Source organism: Phalacrocorax aristotelis, chromosome 5, assembly GCF_949628215.1.
Source record: "Phalacrocorax aristotelis chromosome 5, bGulAri2.1, whole genome shotgun sequence".
Lineage (NCBI taxonomy): Eukaryota > Metazoa > Chordata > Aves > Suliformes > Phalacrocoracidae > Phalacrocorax > Phalacrocorax aristotelis.
The window spans coordinates 71,496,997-71,515,353 of NC_134280.1; the positions used below are offsets into that span (position 1 = coordinate 71,496,997).

An 18,357-nucleotide genomic window follows, 5' to 3' on the forward strand; every position below is an offset into this window, starting at 1 on the left:
CCCCGCCAAGGCAGGGCCCCCAGGCACCCATCCTGCCCACCCCACCAGCCACATCAGGGCAAGCAGGGCCACAGGGTTGCAGCTGCCCCATGGAGTTGGGGTGAGGGTGGTTTGGTGGTGCCTCTGTTTTTTCGTGGGTGACACTTGAGGAAGAATGTGCACCTTCTTCTTCTCCATTTATTGCCTGACCTCAGTTTTGCGACTCGGACCAGATTATTTGCAATGTTTCTGCTTCCCTGCACTTGGGAATAACAATTTCTGGCCGTCATTTTTTTCAGGATTAATCAAAGTGAGTCCCTTTCCCAGCAAGTATTTCTCCCTCCCAGTCTTGTCTGCGTTGTGTGCTTAAAGCCATCTTGCTTGTCTCCCCTTGCACCCTTGTGCTCAAGCAGTGGCCAAGTGCTCGCATCCTCGCCAGCCCGCTGCCCCTCACCTTCCCAAAGGAGGGCATGTGCATCTCAAACACTGCACGTCCATCTCTGAACCTCGCAATCCAGGCAGGAGGGAACAGACCCCTTTTCTCCCACCGCAGTAGCCAGGATACAAGGTGACCTTCACACCCCTGGGGAGCTGGCCCCAGCCCTGGCACAGGTCCATGCAACTCGATCCTTCTGGATCAGCCACTGGTGGTGCTGTGAGCTGAGCTTGGCCCGCTGCAATCATGCTCCAGAAGTCAAAGCAGCAATGGGGATTGAAGGTGCGTATGGCAAGGATGTTGCTCCAGGGGCTTCTATGGGCTGTGCCTGGCAGCATAAATCACTACTTTTGCAACCTTCCTTATTCCTTCCTTTCTACCTTGCTAGTGGCACTGGGCACATCTGTGTTTGCAAAGCACCTGCAATGCTTTGAAATGGCCACTGTAACCAGGAACAATGTAAAAAAGCAGACCCTAACCCAAACCTCCATTGTCTGGTTGTCTGGCTGAGCGAGAGGCTGCAGGTCTTGAGCTTTCCCTGCCAGCAAGCCCCCATCCCGCAGTAGAGGTGGTGACATTTGAGCCTGCTGAGTTTTCATGCTATTTTTCAGCTGTAACCCCAAAGACAATCACTAGTAAACTGATTTGGCAAGAACAGGGGCATCTGACAGCTGAGCTCCCTTGCTGCTGGGAGTCCCTTTGGACCTGAATTGCCACAGACTGAAGTTAATTTGATCTGGGTGGCTGGAGGTGACTGGAGCTGTTGATTCTGGAGACAGAAATTAAGAGCTTGAGGGGAGGACAGTCATATCCACATGGCTAACACTGCTGAGGACCCTGAATGGGCTCCTGCAAACTAAAAACCCACCAAAAAGCCATCTGAGATTGTAATTTGGGAAGAAAGAAAGGATTTACAGTGCTGGTGAGAAGGGGGGGGGGGAGGAGGGCAGGCTGCACTCCCAAATTGCAGTAGGGAAGGAGCTACCAAAAGCAACCCATGGATGTGTTTATTTTAAAAAAATTAATGTTTGGGCTTAACGTGTGGTTAGGTTGGGCACGCTTTGTGGGTTTTAAAAGGTTTTAAGCCAACTGAGGCTGCTCGCTGACCTCAGGCATGTCTGTACTTGGGTGCTGTAACTGGTGCTGGGTGCTGGGAGAGAATAAATTCACCCCTTGCTCACCATGCACTGGAGGCAGGCGGGGGACAGCTGTGCTGGTCCCACGGGCTCACCCATCCCCTTGCACCAACCGGCGCCAGCATTGCAGCACTGGCTCCTGACGTTTTGCTCCTGAGCCGTGGGGGGTGTGTGTGGGAGGTTCACCAACGCTTTCTTTTTTAATAGCAGGAAAACCTTTTCCTCCTGCCTGAGTCAGCGGAAAGGCTTTCCCTGGGTTTCCCCATCATGGCCTTGGCTGCACTTGCCTGCCCCAAAGGAGCAGGTGAAAACCCAGAGGAGCAGCTCTCTGCTGCTACACTGCCTTCCTGGGAAGGGCTGGGAGCCCTCCCTTCTTGCAGGAAACCGTGCTTTGAGCGTGGCCCTCCATGTCTCCGAGGGCAAGCTGGAAGAAGGAGAGAGATTTGCTTGCACTTCTGTGGTCTGCCTCCTCCTCTCTCACCATGGCGCTCGCCAGCTGGCCTCACCGCAGTTATTCCTCACCTGTTTCCTCTCCCCTTTTTTTACCCTCCCTTCTATTTTTTTTCCCCTCTATTTAGATCTTGCCTAATGGTTTCTCACCACAAGTGCAGCCGGTGGATGCTCAGTGGGCTGGGCAGTGCCTGGGAAACAGGTTTGTCAGGCAAGGAGCTGCACCGGCTGCCGGGAACTCAGCCACCGTTGTGCAGCAGCACCACCAGACCCTGTGTCCTGGGGTGAGTCACCCCCTGAGCTGACACAGACCATGGACCAGGGGATTTGCTGGTGCTGGGAAACCCATGTGTGTGGGACATGGATTCAATTTGTACAGTTCTCCCTGGACCAGGCAATAATGGGTGTTTTGTTTAATACCCAAGAAAATCAGTGGTTTGTGTGTGCATGGAAGCACTAAATGAGGTGAGACCTGATGCCAGCACTTGCTTGTCACTGATGTCCTGCTGTTCAGGGCTGCCCTGGGATGCTGCCTGTGGGGCTCAGCAGAAGAACAAGCTCAGGATGAACTTTTTTTGGGCTGTGGGGAAGGGCCAGGGCCAGCTGCTCCGGTTCCAGGGAGTCACTGTAAAGCAGAGGCACCCATGTCTCACCGCCAGCAGGAGCACGTGGGTTTTGGTTGCGGGGGTTTCAGTTTGCACAGCAAAGCCACTGGCCCTAAGCTGGAGGAGCATCCTGAGGTATTTGCAGCCTCATGCCAGGGTGAAATCTCCCCAAAAAGCACTTCCCAGGGAGACCAAACTCTGGCAGGCAGCTGGGAGAGCTGGAGTACAGGAGCTGGGGTTACAGCTCGTGTGCCCCTTGAGGCATGTGGTGATTTTGGGCTTCGAACCCATTTTTGTGCATCACAGGCCACGGCTGGGGGCAGCTCACCGTGCTGCTCCCTGCAGGCACTGCAGCCCGGGGAGGGGGATGGTCAAAGCTCTCAGACCCCGTTTCACTGTCACTGTGCTGGAAGCGGGGTCTGGCCCCGAGGTCCTGCCTTGGCTTGGGCACGCAACGCCCCCAGTACCCTAATTCCCACTGCTGGCAGGCTCTGGGCCGGGGTGGCGCACAGGGATGGGTGCGCACTGGGGTCTCCCTGCAGCCCCTGGGCTGCAGTCTTGGTTAGCGGTGTGGGGAGCACTGGGGCGTCCTTGGGCTGCAGGGTGGGGTGCAGGGGGCGCTGGGAGGGGTCCCAGGTGTGCAGGGTGGGGGTGCAGGGGGCACTGGAAGGCGTCCCAGGGGTGCAAGGTAGGGGTGCGGGGGGCACCGGGGGTCCTGGAGTGGGGTACGGGGTCCGCGGCCTGCGCAGGGCCGAGCCGTGACTACCCCCCCCACCCTGGAGGGAATGGTTTCTCCCGGCCGCACTGCCCCTGTCCCCCCGGCGGGGCGCTCGGTGCCGCCCGGCGGGGGCCGGGCGCAGTGACGTCAGGGGCGGGGCCCCGCCCCTCCGCGCTCTCGGTGCGGGCGGGGGGACCCGCTCCCCGCCTTCCGCCGCCGCCCGGGGAGCGGCGCTGCGGTCCGCCGCGGCGCTGAGGGGCGGCCTCGCCTCCGCGCCCGCTCGGCGGCCAGCCCCGGGGCGGGGGCAGGCAGAGCCCTGCGCCGCGCCGAGCATGCGAGTGCCGGCGGGGCGGGCTGCAGCGGCCGCGGGGCGTCTGCGGCGGCCAGCCGGAGCCGGAGCCGGAGCCGGGGGAGGCGGCGGGCCGGGGCGGCGGAGCCATGCTGCTGGCCTCGGCCGTGGTGGTGTGGGAATGGCTGAACGAGCACGGGCGGTGGCGGCCCTACAGCCCGGCCGTCAGCCACCACATCGAGGCGGTGGCCCGCGCCGGGCCGCGGGCGGGCGGCAGCGTGGTGTTGGGCCAGGCCGACAGCCGCCTGGCGCCGTACATCATCGACCTGCAGTCCATGCACCAGTTCCGCCAGGACACCGGTGAGTCAGCCCGGGGGGAGCCGCCGGGCGGCCGACCCGCTGCCCCGGCGCGCCCTACCCGGCCCGGCCCTGCGCCGGGCCGCTGTTGCGTCGCTTTGCGCTGCTTTGCATCGCCCGGTGCCGCGCAGCCTTGCCGGGTTGGACCTTGCACCGGGCTCCCTGGTCTGGCCTTGCTCTGCTCGGCGCCGCGCAGCGCTGCCCCGTCCCCCACTGCCCGAAGCTCCTCGGCCTGATATTGCACAGTGCTCCCTCCCTGCTCCAGCGCTGCATTGCACTGTGCTGTGCCCTTCCACCGCTGCCTAGCCCTGCGTGGTCTTGCACTTGTTCGTGCTCCCTGCTCCGCGGTTGCGTTGCACCGTGTTGTGCCACCTAGCTCCCATCCAGTGCTGCCCTGTCCTGGTCCCTCACCGCGCCACACTGCATGAGGTTGTTGAGCCAGGCCCCGTGCTGCCCTGCCCCGGTCAGGTGCTTTCCTGCCGGACACGGCTGATCTGGATTTGTTCTGCATTTTCAGGTCCCTTACTGCATTGCACTGGTTGGCGTAGAGTTGCACCGTGCAGCGCTTTGCTGACAGGTCCGGTATTGCACAGCGTTGCCTGACCTGGAATTGCATTGCACGGTGTTGCACAATGCTGTGCTGCTGGGTCCCATACTGCGTTGCACTGGCTGGTCTGGAGCTGGGTTGTACTGCCCTGCCTTTCCTAGTCCTGTATTGCATTGTGCTGCCTTGCCCTGCATTACGTCCCATTGCCCACTGCCATCGTGTTGCTGGCTGTACTGCGCTGTGCTGCTGGGTGCCACGCTGCATTATACTGCCTCATCCTGGATTGCATTGCCCGGTCCCATACTGCATCTGGATTTCCCTTGCAGTGACCTGCTCTGCCAGCTCTGGAATTGCACAGCTCTGCTTCTCGCTGCCCAGTCCCGTGCTGCTGCCCAGCCCAAGCCCACGCAGCCTGGGGTTGCCTGCTGCCAGCTTGTGTTATGCCATCCCACCTGGTCCCCATGTGCTTGCTGTATCCCATGCCGCCTGGCCCTGCGTGTGCATTCCTGGTCCCTTACAGGGTCGTGCTGTGCAGCCTCCTCCCTGCTGTACCTCCCTGGGCCCTATTGCATGCTGAGGCCTTTTCCTCTCCTGGTGTGCAGTCCCTTTGTGTGCAGAGCCCATCCCCTGCAGACCCTTCCCAAGGCCCTGCCCCACCATGCCCAGCTACCTCTGAGCTGCCATCAGCCCCAAGGGCCTGGTGCTGTATGGTGCTTGGGGGCCAAATCCATGCCTGGGTCACAGAAGCCCATGGGAGTGCTGAGGATAGGGGCACAAGCAGATGGGGGGATCCCCAGGGTGGTGGCGTGGACAGGTAAAGGGGAGTGTTCAGGTGCGGGGGGACAAGGAGCAGGCATGGGGGTCTCCAGGGTGGTGAGGGTGTGGAGGGATTCCCAGTGTGGTGGGGCACATAGGGCCCTGGGTGTGTCTGGGATGTGGGGCACAGGCACCCATCGGGGAGAGGTAGACACAGGGAATCTGTGCCCCTCCAACACCCCTGTGATGGCTATGGGAAGGGGACCAGTCAATGTTCCTTTTCCCTGGCACAGGGGGTGCTGGGTGCAGCAGGGTGCCAGACACCCTTCTTTGTCCCCCTTCTTCCAACAGCCCTGGGGGCTATCAGGGACCCTCCCCTCCCTGGGGGTGGGGGGGACAAGGGACCTCTGCGGCAGGGCTGGGGGCCAGCCTCTGAGGGCTATTGTCACCCTGGGAGGAGGCCTGAAAGGGGGATTGTTCTGTCTCTCCCTGGGTTGCTGGGGATGTTGGTATTTTGGGTCATTAAACAGTTCTGATTTGGGGGGGTCGCGACCCTGGCAAGCCCTGAATAGCTATTGTCCCTTTTCTTCCCCTGCTGAATGGAAGGCCGGCTGGCCACGCTGGGCTGGGGGATGCACGACGGCGTTCCCACACCACCGCCCAGGGACCGCCAGATGCTGCGTGCCGCCACTGCTGCCCTCCCCACCTCACGGTGGATTGGGATAAATCACCATCCTGCTTCCCTCTGGCCCCACTTTGGGCTGCCATTGGCAGCAGCTTTTCTCCCCTGGGTGCTCCTTTGCAAGATGGGGACGGGTCGCCTGGCTTGCCTGGGGTGCAGCTGCACCCCATTCTCCATAGCAGGGTGCTCAAATGTGCGTCTGTCATTAGTCCTAATAAACAGCTTTTCCCTTTTTAGCCCAGTATTTCATGGGAAGTGGTCCTGTGTGGGGACCGACGGTGGCAGCTGCTCCCAGTGGAGAGGTGGGGGTGAAAAGGGACTGAAATTCTTGCAGGCTTTGCAAGACACGTGGTGAAAAGCCGAAGAAGCAGACTTATTATTTCTCCTCTTTGAGCTTTCTTGTTCCTACTGCTGGCAGTGGGGCTGAGCCATGGGGTTTTGCAGGAGAGCATGGAGGGCAGCAATGCTTGTGAACTCATCCCACCTATTAACCAAACAACTTTGGGTGCTAGTGGCATGTTCAGGACGGGACCCCGAGGCTGAACCCAGCCATGTTCAGCCTGCCCTGCGGTGCTGCGAAACATCCCAAAGAGCTTTCTCCTCGTGGGAGTTTCCAGAATTTGTGTCTGTGCTTTGAATGCAGCCTAATCGACTGGGAGTGGTGGGAAAGGAAACACCTAGCAAAAATAAGGATGCAAGCCACAAAGCATTTGTGCTTTGCACTCTCATCCCACACTTAAAGCTCGCTGATGGGGGAGCAGGAGCTGGGCACAGGGCCCTGCTTGAACTCATTTGCTCAGCCTTGCGGGGATTTTCCCCGTGCCATGGGCTGGGTTTTCGTCGCGGGCCAGTTTGGCATCTGCAGATAGCGGAGCTGGCGCAACCCCTGTTGCCCTGTGCACATGGGTGCTTGCGCATTTCATTGCTGTGGGCCTCAGAGCTGCGCCTTAAATCTTTTATTTCCCCATCCCAGTCCAGAGCTGAGAGGGAGACAGGGCTGTGGCAGGCACTGCAGGAGTCTGGTGCCTACATGCCTGGTTTCAGGCTCCCACAGGAGGTCCCTGGGAGCAGGTTGGAGTGGCCAAGCTTGTGGATCTATGTTTCCCCATCAGGGCTGATCAACTGCACGCTGCGGCTGGGAGGTCAGCTGCCGCCTTAGACCAATGGTGGTGAAATCTGTCCTTCCCTCGGCCTGGTCGTGCTGGGGGTGCACCCCAGCGCTGTATGTGTACAGCCCAGGGGCTCCCTAGCCCTTCGGGCACACCAGCGGCAGGGTAGCTTGCAGGCAGCGGCCTGGGGAAACCAAGGCACCCCAGGCCTCTGGCAGGGTGGGGACAGCAGCTGAGCCGGAAAGCCATCCTGTCCCCGTGCTGAATGGCACCGGTGGGGCAGGTTGGGGTGGTTTTGCTCCCTGCCCACGGGTGGGTGCCGGCGCCAGGGTCTGATGGCATCTCTCACCCTCACTCAGGCACTATCCGCCCTGTCCGGCGCAGCTACTATGACCCATCATCAGCACCAGGCAAGGGAGTTGTGTGGGAGTGGGAGAATGACAGCGGGTCGTGGACACCCTACGACATGGACGTGGGCATCACCATCCAGCGTGCCTATGAGAAGCAGCACCCCTGGGTGGACCTGAGTGCCATTGGCTTCTGCTACGTCATCGACTTTGCCACCATGGGCCAGATCAACCGGCAGACTCAGCGCAAGCGCCGTGTCCGCCGCCGCCTTGACATGGTCTACCCACTGGTCTCGGGTACCCTGCCCAAGTCACAGTCATGGCCAGCCAGCCCTGGGGTGGCGGCAGCCCCCCCAGTCCCGGCCTGCGCCTGCCCCCAGTGCCTCCTGGTCATGAGCGTCAAAGCCACGGTATCAGCTTCTGGCCCTGGCACTGCCACCCTGCAGCCCCGCAAAGCCCCCCCTGTGCCACCCGCCGCCCCCAAAGCCCCGGTGCCAGCCCCAGGGGCCAAGGCGCCTGACAGTATGGCTGCGGTGCGTGGCTCGCTGAAGCCACTGGCAGCCCAGGGGAGCCGGCGACAGGCAGCCAGCACGCCTGCCTTGAGCTCGGCCAGCTCCACTGCCAGCCCCCCCAGCATGGGCAGTGGCAAGGCATCCCGTCCTGGCCTTGGGACCCTGAACCGCAACCACCTCCAGCGCCTGGCCATCGCCCAGTCCCGGGTGCTCATTGCTTCTGGGTAAGTCCCGCCATGTGCGAGTGAGAGGGTCATTGCGGGGAGAACAGGGGCTGCATGATTTTTTTCCACCCCCCCCCCCCCCCAAGGCACAGCGGGGCTGCAGCCCCATGGAGCTCCCCACTGCAGGGGTGCTATCACCCCTGAGCCTGATGGGAGGCGGTCCCGAACCTCGTGCAGGTGGAGGGCTCTGCTGGGCCCCTCGCTTTCCCCATGGGTGCCTTGGGACTGGAGCAAGGATGGGGCCACTCCTGCATCTCAATCAGGAGGCTGAGGCTGCGCTTTCTCTTGGTGGCAGGGGATGTGTGGGGGACTACGAAAGCCCCAGAGAAAAGCCATTCAGACCCAATGAGAAGGGGTCCCTCCAGACCCCCACCCTCCGAAGACACTTTTTTTCAAGGGGGTGGACGTTTAATGAGCCTGTTTCTCCCCTTTGTCTGGCTTTGCCGTCAGCCTTCTGTCGCAGCCTGGCCCCTTTCCTCTCCCTCTTCATCCTCCCCCTTCCCTCTGCTCCTGACCTGCCAGGAAACTTTCCCATGGAGGAGAGCCCCAAGGGCGGGCGGGGGGGGGGAGGGAAGAGCTGCAGCAGCGATGTGGCTGTAGGAGAAAAGAGGGGGAAAAAAACCCAAACCACAACAGATCAGCCTGGGGAGCGGTGACAAAAAGGGGCTGTGAATGGAGATGCAGGCTGGGTTTCTAAAGAGCAAGAGAAAGGCAGGAGGGGGCGGGGGGGGGCACGTCACCCTGTCGGGGGATTCTCTATTTCCAGCCAGGGCCTGTGCAGTTGCTTAGGCAACTATTGTCTGGCCCCTGCTGGCCCCCAGGGGCTGCAGGGACATGGGTGCCTGCTGACGGCCCTGACGTGGTCTCTGCTGGCTCCTCGCAGGGTCCCCACCGTCCCTGTGAAGAACCTCACTGGCTCCAGCCCCGTCAACCCAGCCCTGGCAGGTGAGGATGGGGCTGCAATGGGGTGCCCAGAGCCTGCGGGTGCTGGCTTAGTGTTTGGGGGAATATCTGGGGTTTGGGGTGATGCTGGTTCCTTAGTGCCATTTTGAACCCTCTTGCCCAGGGATCACGGGGATTCTAATGAGTGCGGCCGGGCTGCCCGTCTGCCTGACACGTCCCCCCAAGCTGGTGCTGCACCCTCCGCCCGTCAGCAAAAGTGAGATCCAGTCCATCCCTGGCATCTCCCACACCTGCCGCAAGACCACCAAGAAACAGGCCAAGAAGGGTGAGAGGCACTTTGCCACTTGGCCCCTGTTCCTGTCCCCTCTTCCCAACCTGGTTCCCCTTTTCCCTCTGTCTCCTCCCGCTGCCCCCAGCAGTGCGTTTCCCCCGTGCTGCCCTCCAGCCCCTCTGACTCTTGCTCTTCCGCAGGTAAAACCCCAGAGGAGGTACTGAAAAAATACCTGCAGAAGGTGCGGCAGCCAGTGGATGAGGTGCGAGAAGCGGGGGTTGCGCTGGGGTGTCCCTGGGGTGCTTTGCTCTGGGAAGAGCAAATGGGGACATGGGTGATGCCTCTGTGCTGTGCAGGGGTCTCACCACCCCTCATGCCTCTGCCCTGTCCCCCTCTGAAGAGGGGCTGTGTGTCGCATGCACGTGTTGGCTGGCCCCTGTGGTGGCCCAGGGTGATGGCACAGCCGCAGGGGTGAGTGCTGGTCCCTGGGCAAGAGTAGGGCAGCTCGTCAGCCTTGTGTCCTTGGCGAGGTGCCAGATGTATTCATCCATCTAACCCCTCTCCTCCCTTTCCGTGCAGGACTGCACCATCTGCATGGAGCGCCTCTCTGCACCCTCTGGCTACAAGGGACCACAGCCAGCCATCAAGCCTGACCTGGTGGGGAAGCTGGTGAAATGTGGCCACGTCTTCCACCTCCACTGCCTGGTCGCCATGTACAACAACGGCAACAAGGTGCAAGGCTGTGGCCCTGGGGGATGCCCGAGCCCCTGGCTCAGCGACCTGTGCTGAGCTGCACCTGCCCTCAGTGGGACAGTGCTTGAGTGCCCCAGAGGGCTCTGACCTCCCTGCCCTGACAGAGTGTTTCATGTTTACCAAAAGCAAGTACTTTGGGACCACTAAATCAGAAACCAGGGTTGCCTGGGCATTTTTTCCCCCACTATGCCCAGTTTTACATCCTTGCTTTCCTTCCCAGGCTTAGCGGCAGTGAACTTTGATCCCTGCATGTTTGAGCAGAGCTACCTGGCATCTGGCACCAGGCAGTGCTTTTCCAGCTGCCGGTGGGCTTTCCTGAGCCCCCTGCTAATGGCTCTTGTGCTCGACATTCCCAGGAAAATGCATTTCACATTGCTTGATGTTTTTTAATATGTATTATCTTTCCCTCTTTGGAAAAAAAAGTTAAAACCCAAAAACAGAGGTAGGGAAAGCAGTGAGGACTGTAAAACTGATGAGGAAGAGAAATGCAGACCTCAGGTTTTTGGTTGAAGTTTGGTGCCGTAGCAAATTCTCCCAGCCCTACCCCCTGCTTCCTGAGTGTTTTTGAAATTACTGTTTTCATGATGAGTACGGTGTTCAGTGCTGTTCAGGGACAAAGTGCCTGGTCTGTCTTCGTGCTGGGGGATACTGGTTTCATTATGTTCCCCTCTTTTCCTGCTCTCAGGATGGGAGCCTGCAGTGTCCCACCTGCAAAACCATCTATGGGGTGAAGACAGGGACACAGCCCCCGGGGAAGATGGAGTATCACGTCATCCCTCATGCGCTGCCTGGCCACTCTGACTGCAAAACCATCCGCATCATCTACAACATACCCCCGGGGGTGCAGGTGCGGCCTGGCCCTATGCCCAGGGGTGTACATGGGTGGTCCCTGTGGGGGCTGATGGCCCTTGTCACCACTGTGTCACCCCTGGGTCGTGCTGCAGCTCATGCCTTGACTCAGGGCTCCAGGTTCAATGATGTCTTGGGAGCTGTGTGTCCGTAAGGATGTTGTGGGAAGTGTGGGGTACAGCTGCATGAAAGTGTTGGCCCCACCTGCTTGGCAGCAGGGGGGACAGTGGTGTTTAGGGCCACTGTGCTGGAGCATGGCTGCCCAGCACAGCAGCAAGCAGCTCTGCATCCCTGAGGTTGGTGGGGGGGGGTTACCTTGTGCCCAGAACATACTTCTAAGCTCCAAAAGGGTTTTGTTCCTCTCCCACTCCACACACTGCAGGGACCAGAGCATCCAAACCCTGGGAAGAGCTTCACCGCCCGTGGCTTCCCCCGACACTGCTACCTGCCAGACAGCGAGAAGGGCAGAAAGGTGAGGGGCTCACGTGGGTGGGTCAAGCTGGCCAAGGCATACTGAAGGGTGTTATCAAGGGGGAGAGGGAGTGAGCAGCTATTTGGACCACAGGGAAAAGCAGGCAGGGCCTATGTAGGCAAATTCGGGTGTTTATTACCACAGCCCATCCAGCATGCTCTACAGGAGCCCAGCGATGTTCCCATGTGCTGAGGGCGCTCTGCAGCCTGGTCCTGCTATTTTGGTTAGAGTAGGACCCCATGCTGGGATCCCAGGTTTCCTTGGAGGGCTTGGCTCTGGGTTGCCCACATTGCCGAGGTGTGCCAGGATGATCGGGCATGCCCTGAGGAGAAGTGGGTGCTTCCCCCTCACACATTTGCCTTCCTGTATGCCCCATCTCCCCTCCATAGGTACTGAAGTTGCTGCTGGTAGCCTGGGACCGGCGCTTGATCTTTGCCATTGGGACCTCCAGCACCACAGGCGAGTCAGACACGGTGATCTGGAACGAGATCCACCACAAGACAGAGTTCGGCTCCAACCTCACTGGCCACGGCTACCCTGACATCAACTACCTGGACAATGTCCTAGCTGAGCTTGCAGCCCAGGGCATCACAGAGGAGAGCCTGGTGCAGGAGAAGGACTGAGACCATGGCAGGGAGGCAAGGGAATGGGTGCCCATACAGCTTCCCCACCACCACCCCAAGGATAAAGCTGCTGGAGAAACCCTCCTAGGGGCTTTGCAGGGGGTATCTGGAGCTCCCTGCTCCTGGTGGCACCCACTCAGTGGGAGCATCCCCAGGCTGGCTGGGAATGCAGGAGAAGGTCCTTTTGGCCATCCCCTTCATTCCGGTAGGGAGGGAGCATCCACCCCTTCCAGGAGCTGCGGGGCTTCCTGCTGGCCTGGCCATCCCCTCTGGCTGGATTCCTATCCCTGCCACTGTGCTGAGGGCTTGGGCGGGGCTGTCAGGCTCCCCTCCCTCATTCATCAGATGGTCCCAGCCTGTCCCGATGCCCCTGACACCCACCTGGGGATGGGACTTGGCCTGGGGTGGGAGCGGGGGCCATGGGAGTCCCCCTCGCTCTGCCTCGTCCTTCAGCCATCTGTTTGTTCGTTTGTCCTGTCTGGTACCTCCCCACTGGTCTCCTGTGTCCAAGGAGGTTGGGGAGAGGGGCCTGGTCTGCCTCAGCTGGCCCCCCAGACCCATGCCCCCTTCTCCTTTTGGCTGTGTCTGAGCTGTGCCCTGCAGGGACCCCTTGTCTGGGCTGCCCACCACCCTCTCCCCTGTGCTGGGGAGGGGTGGTAGGAAGGGTGGTGGAGGGGCATGTTTCCCATGGCCTGGCCTGACTCCCATCCCCTGGTAGTGAGTTCCTTGAACTGTTCATATGGGGGCATCCCTGCGTTGAATTTTTATATACCTCGTGTTTTGGGGTTTTGTCATATGTATGTACATATACGTGGTGGCGTTTCTGGGAGGTGGCCTGGGGGCTGGGAGAATGCAATGCTGCAGCGAGGCTGGGGGCTGAGCCCGGTGGCGCTTGGGGTGACGGGGACAGACAGATGGTGGGAATGACAGGACACATGATGGGATGGGGGCTGCACTGCTCCCCTACTGTGGGGACCCCCCTGTCCCAAAGCAGGTCAGTGCCCCATGGTGGGGCTGTTGCCTGTGGGTCCCCGTGGGACCAGGTGCAGGTGTGGGTGGGAGCTGTTCTCCCACCTGCTGTGTCCCAGCACTGTCCCCAGAGCCCTGGGGGGCTGGGGAGGAGGTGGCTGGCTGGTGGTGGGCTGGCATGGCGGTTTTAGGCTGGGGATGGGGGGGATTGGCACGGGGAGGGGAGTGTGGGTGACGGGGGCAGGGGGAGCTGCATGGCATCTTGGGGTTCCTGCCAGCCCCTGGGGACTTCATGGGGCCTCTCAGAGCCACCTGTGACAGGGGAGTCCCCGCAGCTTTGGGGGCTGCCCTGGGGACGCTTTCCCCGTTGCTGGGGGCTGGCTGCACTCATGCCCCTGCCCCATGAGATTCCTGGGGTTGGAGAGCAGAGTGACGGCAGTACCCTCCACCGCCCAGGCTGCCCCCAGCTCTGCACTGTTGCTCCCCAGAGGGTTGGGGCCTCCTAGCCCATTTGTTGCGTTCCCCTCCTGGTTTTCCTGGGGGGATCCCCTCACCCTCTTGTCCCAGGGGACAGTGGTGTGCATCCTGCTGTGCATCATTCTGTTGTCGTTGCTGTTTTTCTTCTCCCTGGCCTAGGGGCTGCGTCGCCCCCAGCCGGCTGCCCTATGGAGGAGGGGGTGGGGGTCAATAAAGTGGATGGCAGGGGATGCTCACTGTCCCTGCACGGCCTGGCCTCTCTGTTGTCTTCTGTCCGTCATCTGTGTGGCCAGGCGAGCGAGGGGGTACTGTGGGGAGGGCCAGGCACCCCTCATCCCCATGATGCCACTTTGCAGTGGTCTGTCCCCAGCCATCCTTAGCATGGGATGTTATTTTCTACCTCAAGGGAGAAAATGCCTTTACCCAGGAAAACACCCTTTTCCAGCTGCTCTGTAGCCACAGGGGAGCTTCAGCAGTGTGATTTCTCTTCCACCTGAGCCCTGGGCTTCCCCTACTGCAGAAAAACCCTGGCTGGAGCTATGCAAAACCCTCTTGTGATCTCGGGGAGGGAAGGGGGGTCCCCCACCCTCCCTAGGTACCAGCCTGACGGCTCTCAACATGACACAGTCTTTTCACAACATGACTTTTTTTTTCCTTTTTTAATGCCGTGTTGCCTAAGCAATTAGTTGCTGGCTGAATAAAATTGATCCGTGCCTTCTGCATGCGTGTGTATATCTATCTTGATAGATATACATGGAGACAGGTTGCGGCAGGCAGAAATTGGTGGCTAACTTCATCTACATCTCCACGGGGCCCCTCCCTCCTTGCCCATGAGGCGAAGCATTGCTAATGCTGTCTGTGCTGGCCCTGGGTACCTGCAGTAGCTGGGGGGGGCTCACTGTGGTTGGGGCGCTGGGGGTCTTCTCACAGGAGTCAGGCACCCCGCATGCATCCTGACCCAATGTTTTTGTAAGTAGCAAGTCTCTACCGTGAATGTGCTTGAGTCCTGCTGGTGTCCCTGTGTTTTGGGGGAGGTTAGGGGAGTTGCACAGCTTCCCCTGGCTTTTTGGAGCCATCCTGAGGGTAAGAGGATGACAGTGCTTAGCATTTTGTTCTCCATGGGCATCCCAGTACCTTGCTGAAGGGCCCTGGGTCCCTTTTTTTTTGTTTTGGGGTTGGGGAACTGCTGGGGCATGGCTTGCAGTGGAGGGGAAACTCACTTATCTCTGAAGGGTCAAAGACTTGGGACTGGGTGGAGCAGGGAGATGCAGCCATGGAGCTGCAGGGGCTGGCAGAGGGCTATTATGGTGGGTTGTGATGAGGGGTTGGCCTCCACGGTCAGGCAGGGAGGGATGTCTAAAAGGCCGTGGAGCCTCCCAGGTGCTCGAGGCTAGAGCTTGGGGATCTGGTGGAGGGTGAGAGCATGTGTTGGCCCATGGAGGGGTAAGCCTGGGGCCTCTGTGAGGACGGGGACCCTTGGCTGCAGGGGGTGAGGGGCAGGGGGCTGGTGGCACTGCGCAGCTTTGCTCCTGGAAAGGGGGGTGGGCAGGGGGCTTTGTCTGGGTTTGGGGCACAAGGCATTGCCTGGCAACTGGAGGGCGGTGGGAGGAACGCTCATGCCATCGACCCCTCCGGCTCTTGCTGGTACCCCTCACCCACACTCAGCACAGTGCTGTCCTTTGGGCTCACAGCAGCCAGGCCGTCCCCCTCGCCCATTGCACGATACCCCCTTGCCTTGTACCTCCTGTGGCTGTAGCAGACTGTCGCCAGGATGGTGGCCAGCCCTGCCAGGACTGCCATGGTGATGCCAGCCACTTCGCCCCCTGTCAGCCCCTGGCCCCTCACCATCTCCGCAACATGTTGGGTCTCTTCTGGCTGGGCCAGCCGCCACACGTGGGTCTGCCCATCCCTGACCCAGGCATTGTCCCCATCCCCACTGCTCACCAGCACAGTGTCAATGGGTGGCAGGTTGGTGGGGGGCCGGGTGAAGGGTGGGAGGCGGGCAGGTGGCAGCGAACCCCCCGTGAAGATGCCAGCCTGGACGCAGTACTCCACCTGGCAGCTGTCACTGATGAGCGCCAAGTGCTGGCTGAAGCCTGGGGGGCAGCTTTTGGCATGGGGGTCCTCAGCAGTGCCCTGGTGCCGCCCTGCCAAGGGGTTCCCTGCCTGGCAGCTGAAGAAGCCACCAAAGGGCACTGCATACTGGATGCCCCCTTCGTAATCCTGGCTCACGCACACCCTGAGCTCATCAAACAGCTTCAGTGGGAAGTACCCCGAGGGGCAGGACTGAGCACCAGTGGTGGGGTTGATGCTGTGGGTGCTGAACAGCCCCCCAAAGAGGTACCCCAAGCCTGGGGCCACCGAGCCACTTGTAGCACACCAGTAGGCACTGAACTGCACCCGGGAGAGCCAGAAGACATCCTGGCACTCACGGTGGCAGAAGACACCCAGAATGCACTTCTTGTGGCACTCTAGATGGCTGTGGCCCTCCTCCCGCTCCTGCACGCCCAGCAGCACAGGAGTGTAGGTGGTGGGGCAGGAGAAAGCCCCAGTGAGGGGGTTCCTCTGCTCCAGCCCCCGGCACAGCATGCTGGTGTCGGGGCCAGCCAGCCCAGCACACTCCTGGAAGACTCCCCCGAAGGTGAAGTTGGTCATGGCACCCTCACAGGAGCCATCATCAGCATTGGCATGGAAGTTGAAGTTGGGTGAGGTGGCATCAGTGCAGCCTGGGTAGGTGTTGAAGGTGTAGTAGCGGCGGATAGCCATCTCCACTCGCCTGGCCAGCTTCTTCACCGTGGGGGTTGGCAGCTCTGGCAGGTTGCTGGGGTTAATGAAGAAGTACAGGGGCAGCCCTGAGCGGTCAAGAGCCACTAGCTGGTTTCGGATCCCTTCCTGCCAGGTCTTGAGCGTGATGCCTGGGTAAAAGGGGGTACCGCCAATGCTCTCTACCCTGGAGTTGGTGCGGTTCTCCAGATACTGCTTGGTGAAGCCAGAGCTGATGTCCAGGGACTCCTCGTTTTTCACATTGATGATGCTGTGGAAGGCCACGCCAGCTGAGGCAGTGACAGCACTCCGTGTGGCCCAGCTGTCCTTCAGGAAAGTTGCTTTGATCTGATCCTCCTGCACCAAGCTGGCTCCGGCATCCACAGAGGTGATTGTGTGGGTGCCATAGTTAAGCACCAGCACCTCGGCCAGAAAATCAGCCATCCGTGTTTGGTTGTTCTCCAGGTGGCTGGCAATCATCAGCAGCTGCTTCTTGAAGCCCTTGTCCAGGACTGCCCCTGGGTTGATCTTAGCAGTGTAAACCAGGTTCCTGACTTGTACTCGGGTGGTGACAGCATGGTCTTTAACTTGGTGAGTCTTGGTCCGGTGGAAGTCGTAGGAGAACTTGCCATTGATGGAGGAGAGGAGGGACAGCTCCAGGTTGATGGAGGCAGAGGTGATGCTTTGGTAATCTTTCCAGGACTCAATGATCTCGGAGTTAATGTCCAGGTTGCTCTGCTTGCGAGGGATAGTGAAGACCTCATCTGGGATGATATAAGATCCATCTTCTGTGGTCTTACACAGCGAGTAGCCCAGACTGATGACTCTGCCCATATCCCAATTCCTGAGGTTATCCCAGCCCCACCCCGGCAGGACTTCCAGAGTTGGGAGCTTCAGGGCCTTCTTGCACTCCAGAAACTCTGCAGAGGACAGTTTCTGGGACTGCTCAGCCCCTCTCACCCAAGCCACCGACACCCAGGCAAGCAGGATCCCCCTCAGCACCCAGTCCATGGCTGAACCAGCACAGGACCCTTACCAGACGTCCGAGCGGTGAGAAAGGAGATGGGGAAATGAGCTAGCTGGGGGTGCAGCTGCTGGGTGGTTCCTCCTTTTGGGGGTTGAATTAACAAAAGGGAAAGGAGAAGTGAGAACTGATGAATGTGAGAAGTGACTGAATGGAGCTGAGACGAATGCTTGGGGAGCAGAAAGTAGAAGTGCCCAGAGCTCATTGCCTCCCTGTTGCAAAAACTCCCTCTCCCCATGAAAGCTGCTCTGCTGGGGATGGGGCAGGGAGAAATCTTGCCTTTAGCTCTTCACTGTGCCCAGGGAATTTCACTGTGTGAATCTCCATTGGCCAGTGCTTGGGTGACTCCCCCAGATAAATTTTCCCCTGCCCCTGGGTGACCCTGGCTCCTTGGTGCCATGAAGGGGACCTGTCCCCAGCCCCACAGCCTTGGGGTCCTGCTCACATGATGGGGTAAGATCTGGCCCTGGTCACATGGGCTTTCCTGCTGACTCCAAGGCTTTCCTCTGCAGCAGAGGCGAGGAGAGGAAGCGGAGAGGTGTTGCAGTGTGGTTTCAGTGTGGGGGACAGCACAAGGCTTGTCTCCCTTTTCTCTTGGGGAATAAGCTGCCTGAGACCCTGGGGCAGGCACTGATGGATTGGGAGGTTCCCCCATGGGAGCCAGCCCATGGCATAGGTGTGCCCCTCCCCGCCCAGCCATCTACGTAGGGTCCTCTGCAGCCTCCTCTACCCCACCCCTGTCCATCTCCCAGGATCCACAGTGCCCCCAGCTGGGAAAAGCACCTCCTGCTCAGGGTAGCTGAGCCGCAGGAAGCTGATCCCAGTGGTACTGAGCTGGCTCTGCCCAGGGATGCTGGTCTGTGGCTGGGCCCCGGTTTCAGTGGCACAGGGCAGCTGCTGCACGTTTTGGGCAATAAACAGTTAAAGCAGCTTCTACTGTGAAAGCTGTGACTCTTTCCATATAGACAGGCTCACTTCCCCTATTTTTGCTGGTTAGTTCCTCTTCCCGGGACAGTTCTGGCATGGGACAAGGCTGAAGTGAGCGCTGAGATGGAGGCAGGGGCAGGGAGACTGTAGGTGCGTGTGTGCTTTTGCCATGATATTGC

General features: G+C 60.0%; 2 protein-coding genes across 2 annotated transcripts; one reads left to right on the forward strand and one right to left on the reverse strand.

The window, feature by feature from the left end:
- Positions 1-3,581: 3,581 nt before the first annotated feature.
- Positions 3,582-14,186, forward strand: DTX4 (deltex E3 ubiquitin ligase 4). The gene is made up of 9 exons (XM_075095387.1): positions 3,582-3,973; positions 7,424-8,147; positions 9,031-9,092; positions 9,214-9,375; positions 9,522-9,583; positions 9,901-10,053; positions 10,760-10,921; positions 11,306-11,395; positions 11,785-14,186. The coding sequence occupies exons 1-9, from the start codon at positions 3,763-3,765 to the stop codon at positions 12,016-12,018; spliced, it is 1,860 nt and encodes a 619-aa protein (XP_074951488.1). The 5' UTR covers positions 3,582-3,762; the 3' UTR covers positions 12,019-14,186.
- MPEG1 (macrophage expressed 1) lies at positions 14,107-17,324 on the reverse strand. Its single transcript, XM_075095386.1, has one exon. It carries the CDS (start codon positions 17,236-17,238, stop codon positions 15,079-15,081), a length of 2,160 nt encoding a protein of 719 aa, XP_074951487.1. The 5' UTR covers positions 17,239-17,324; the 3' UTR covers positions 14,107-15,078.
- Between the last annotated feature and the right edge of the window lie 1,033 nt (positions 17,325-18,357).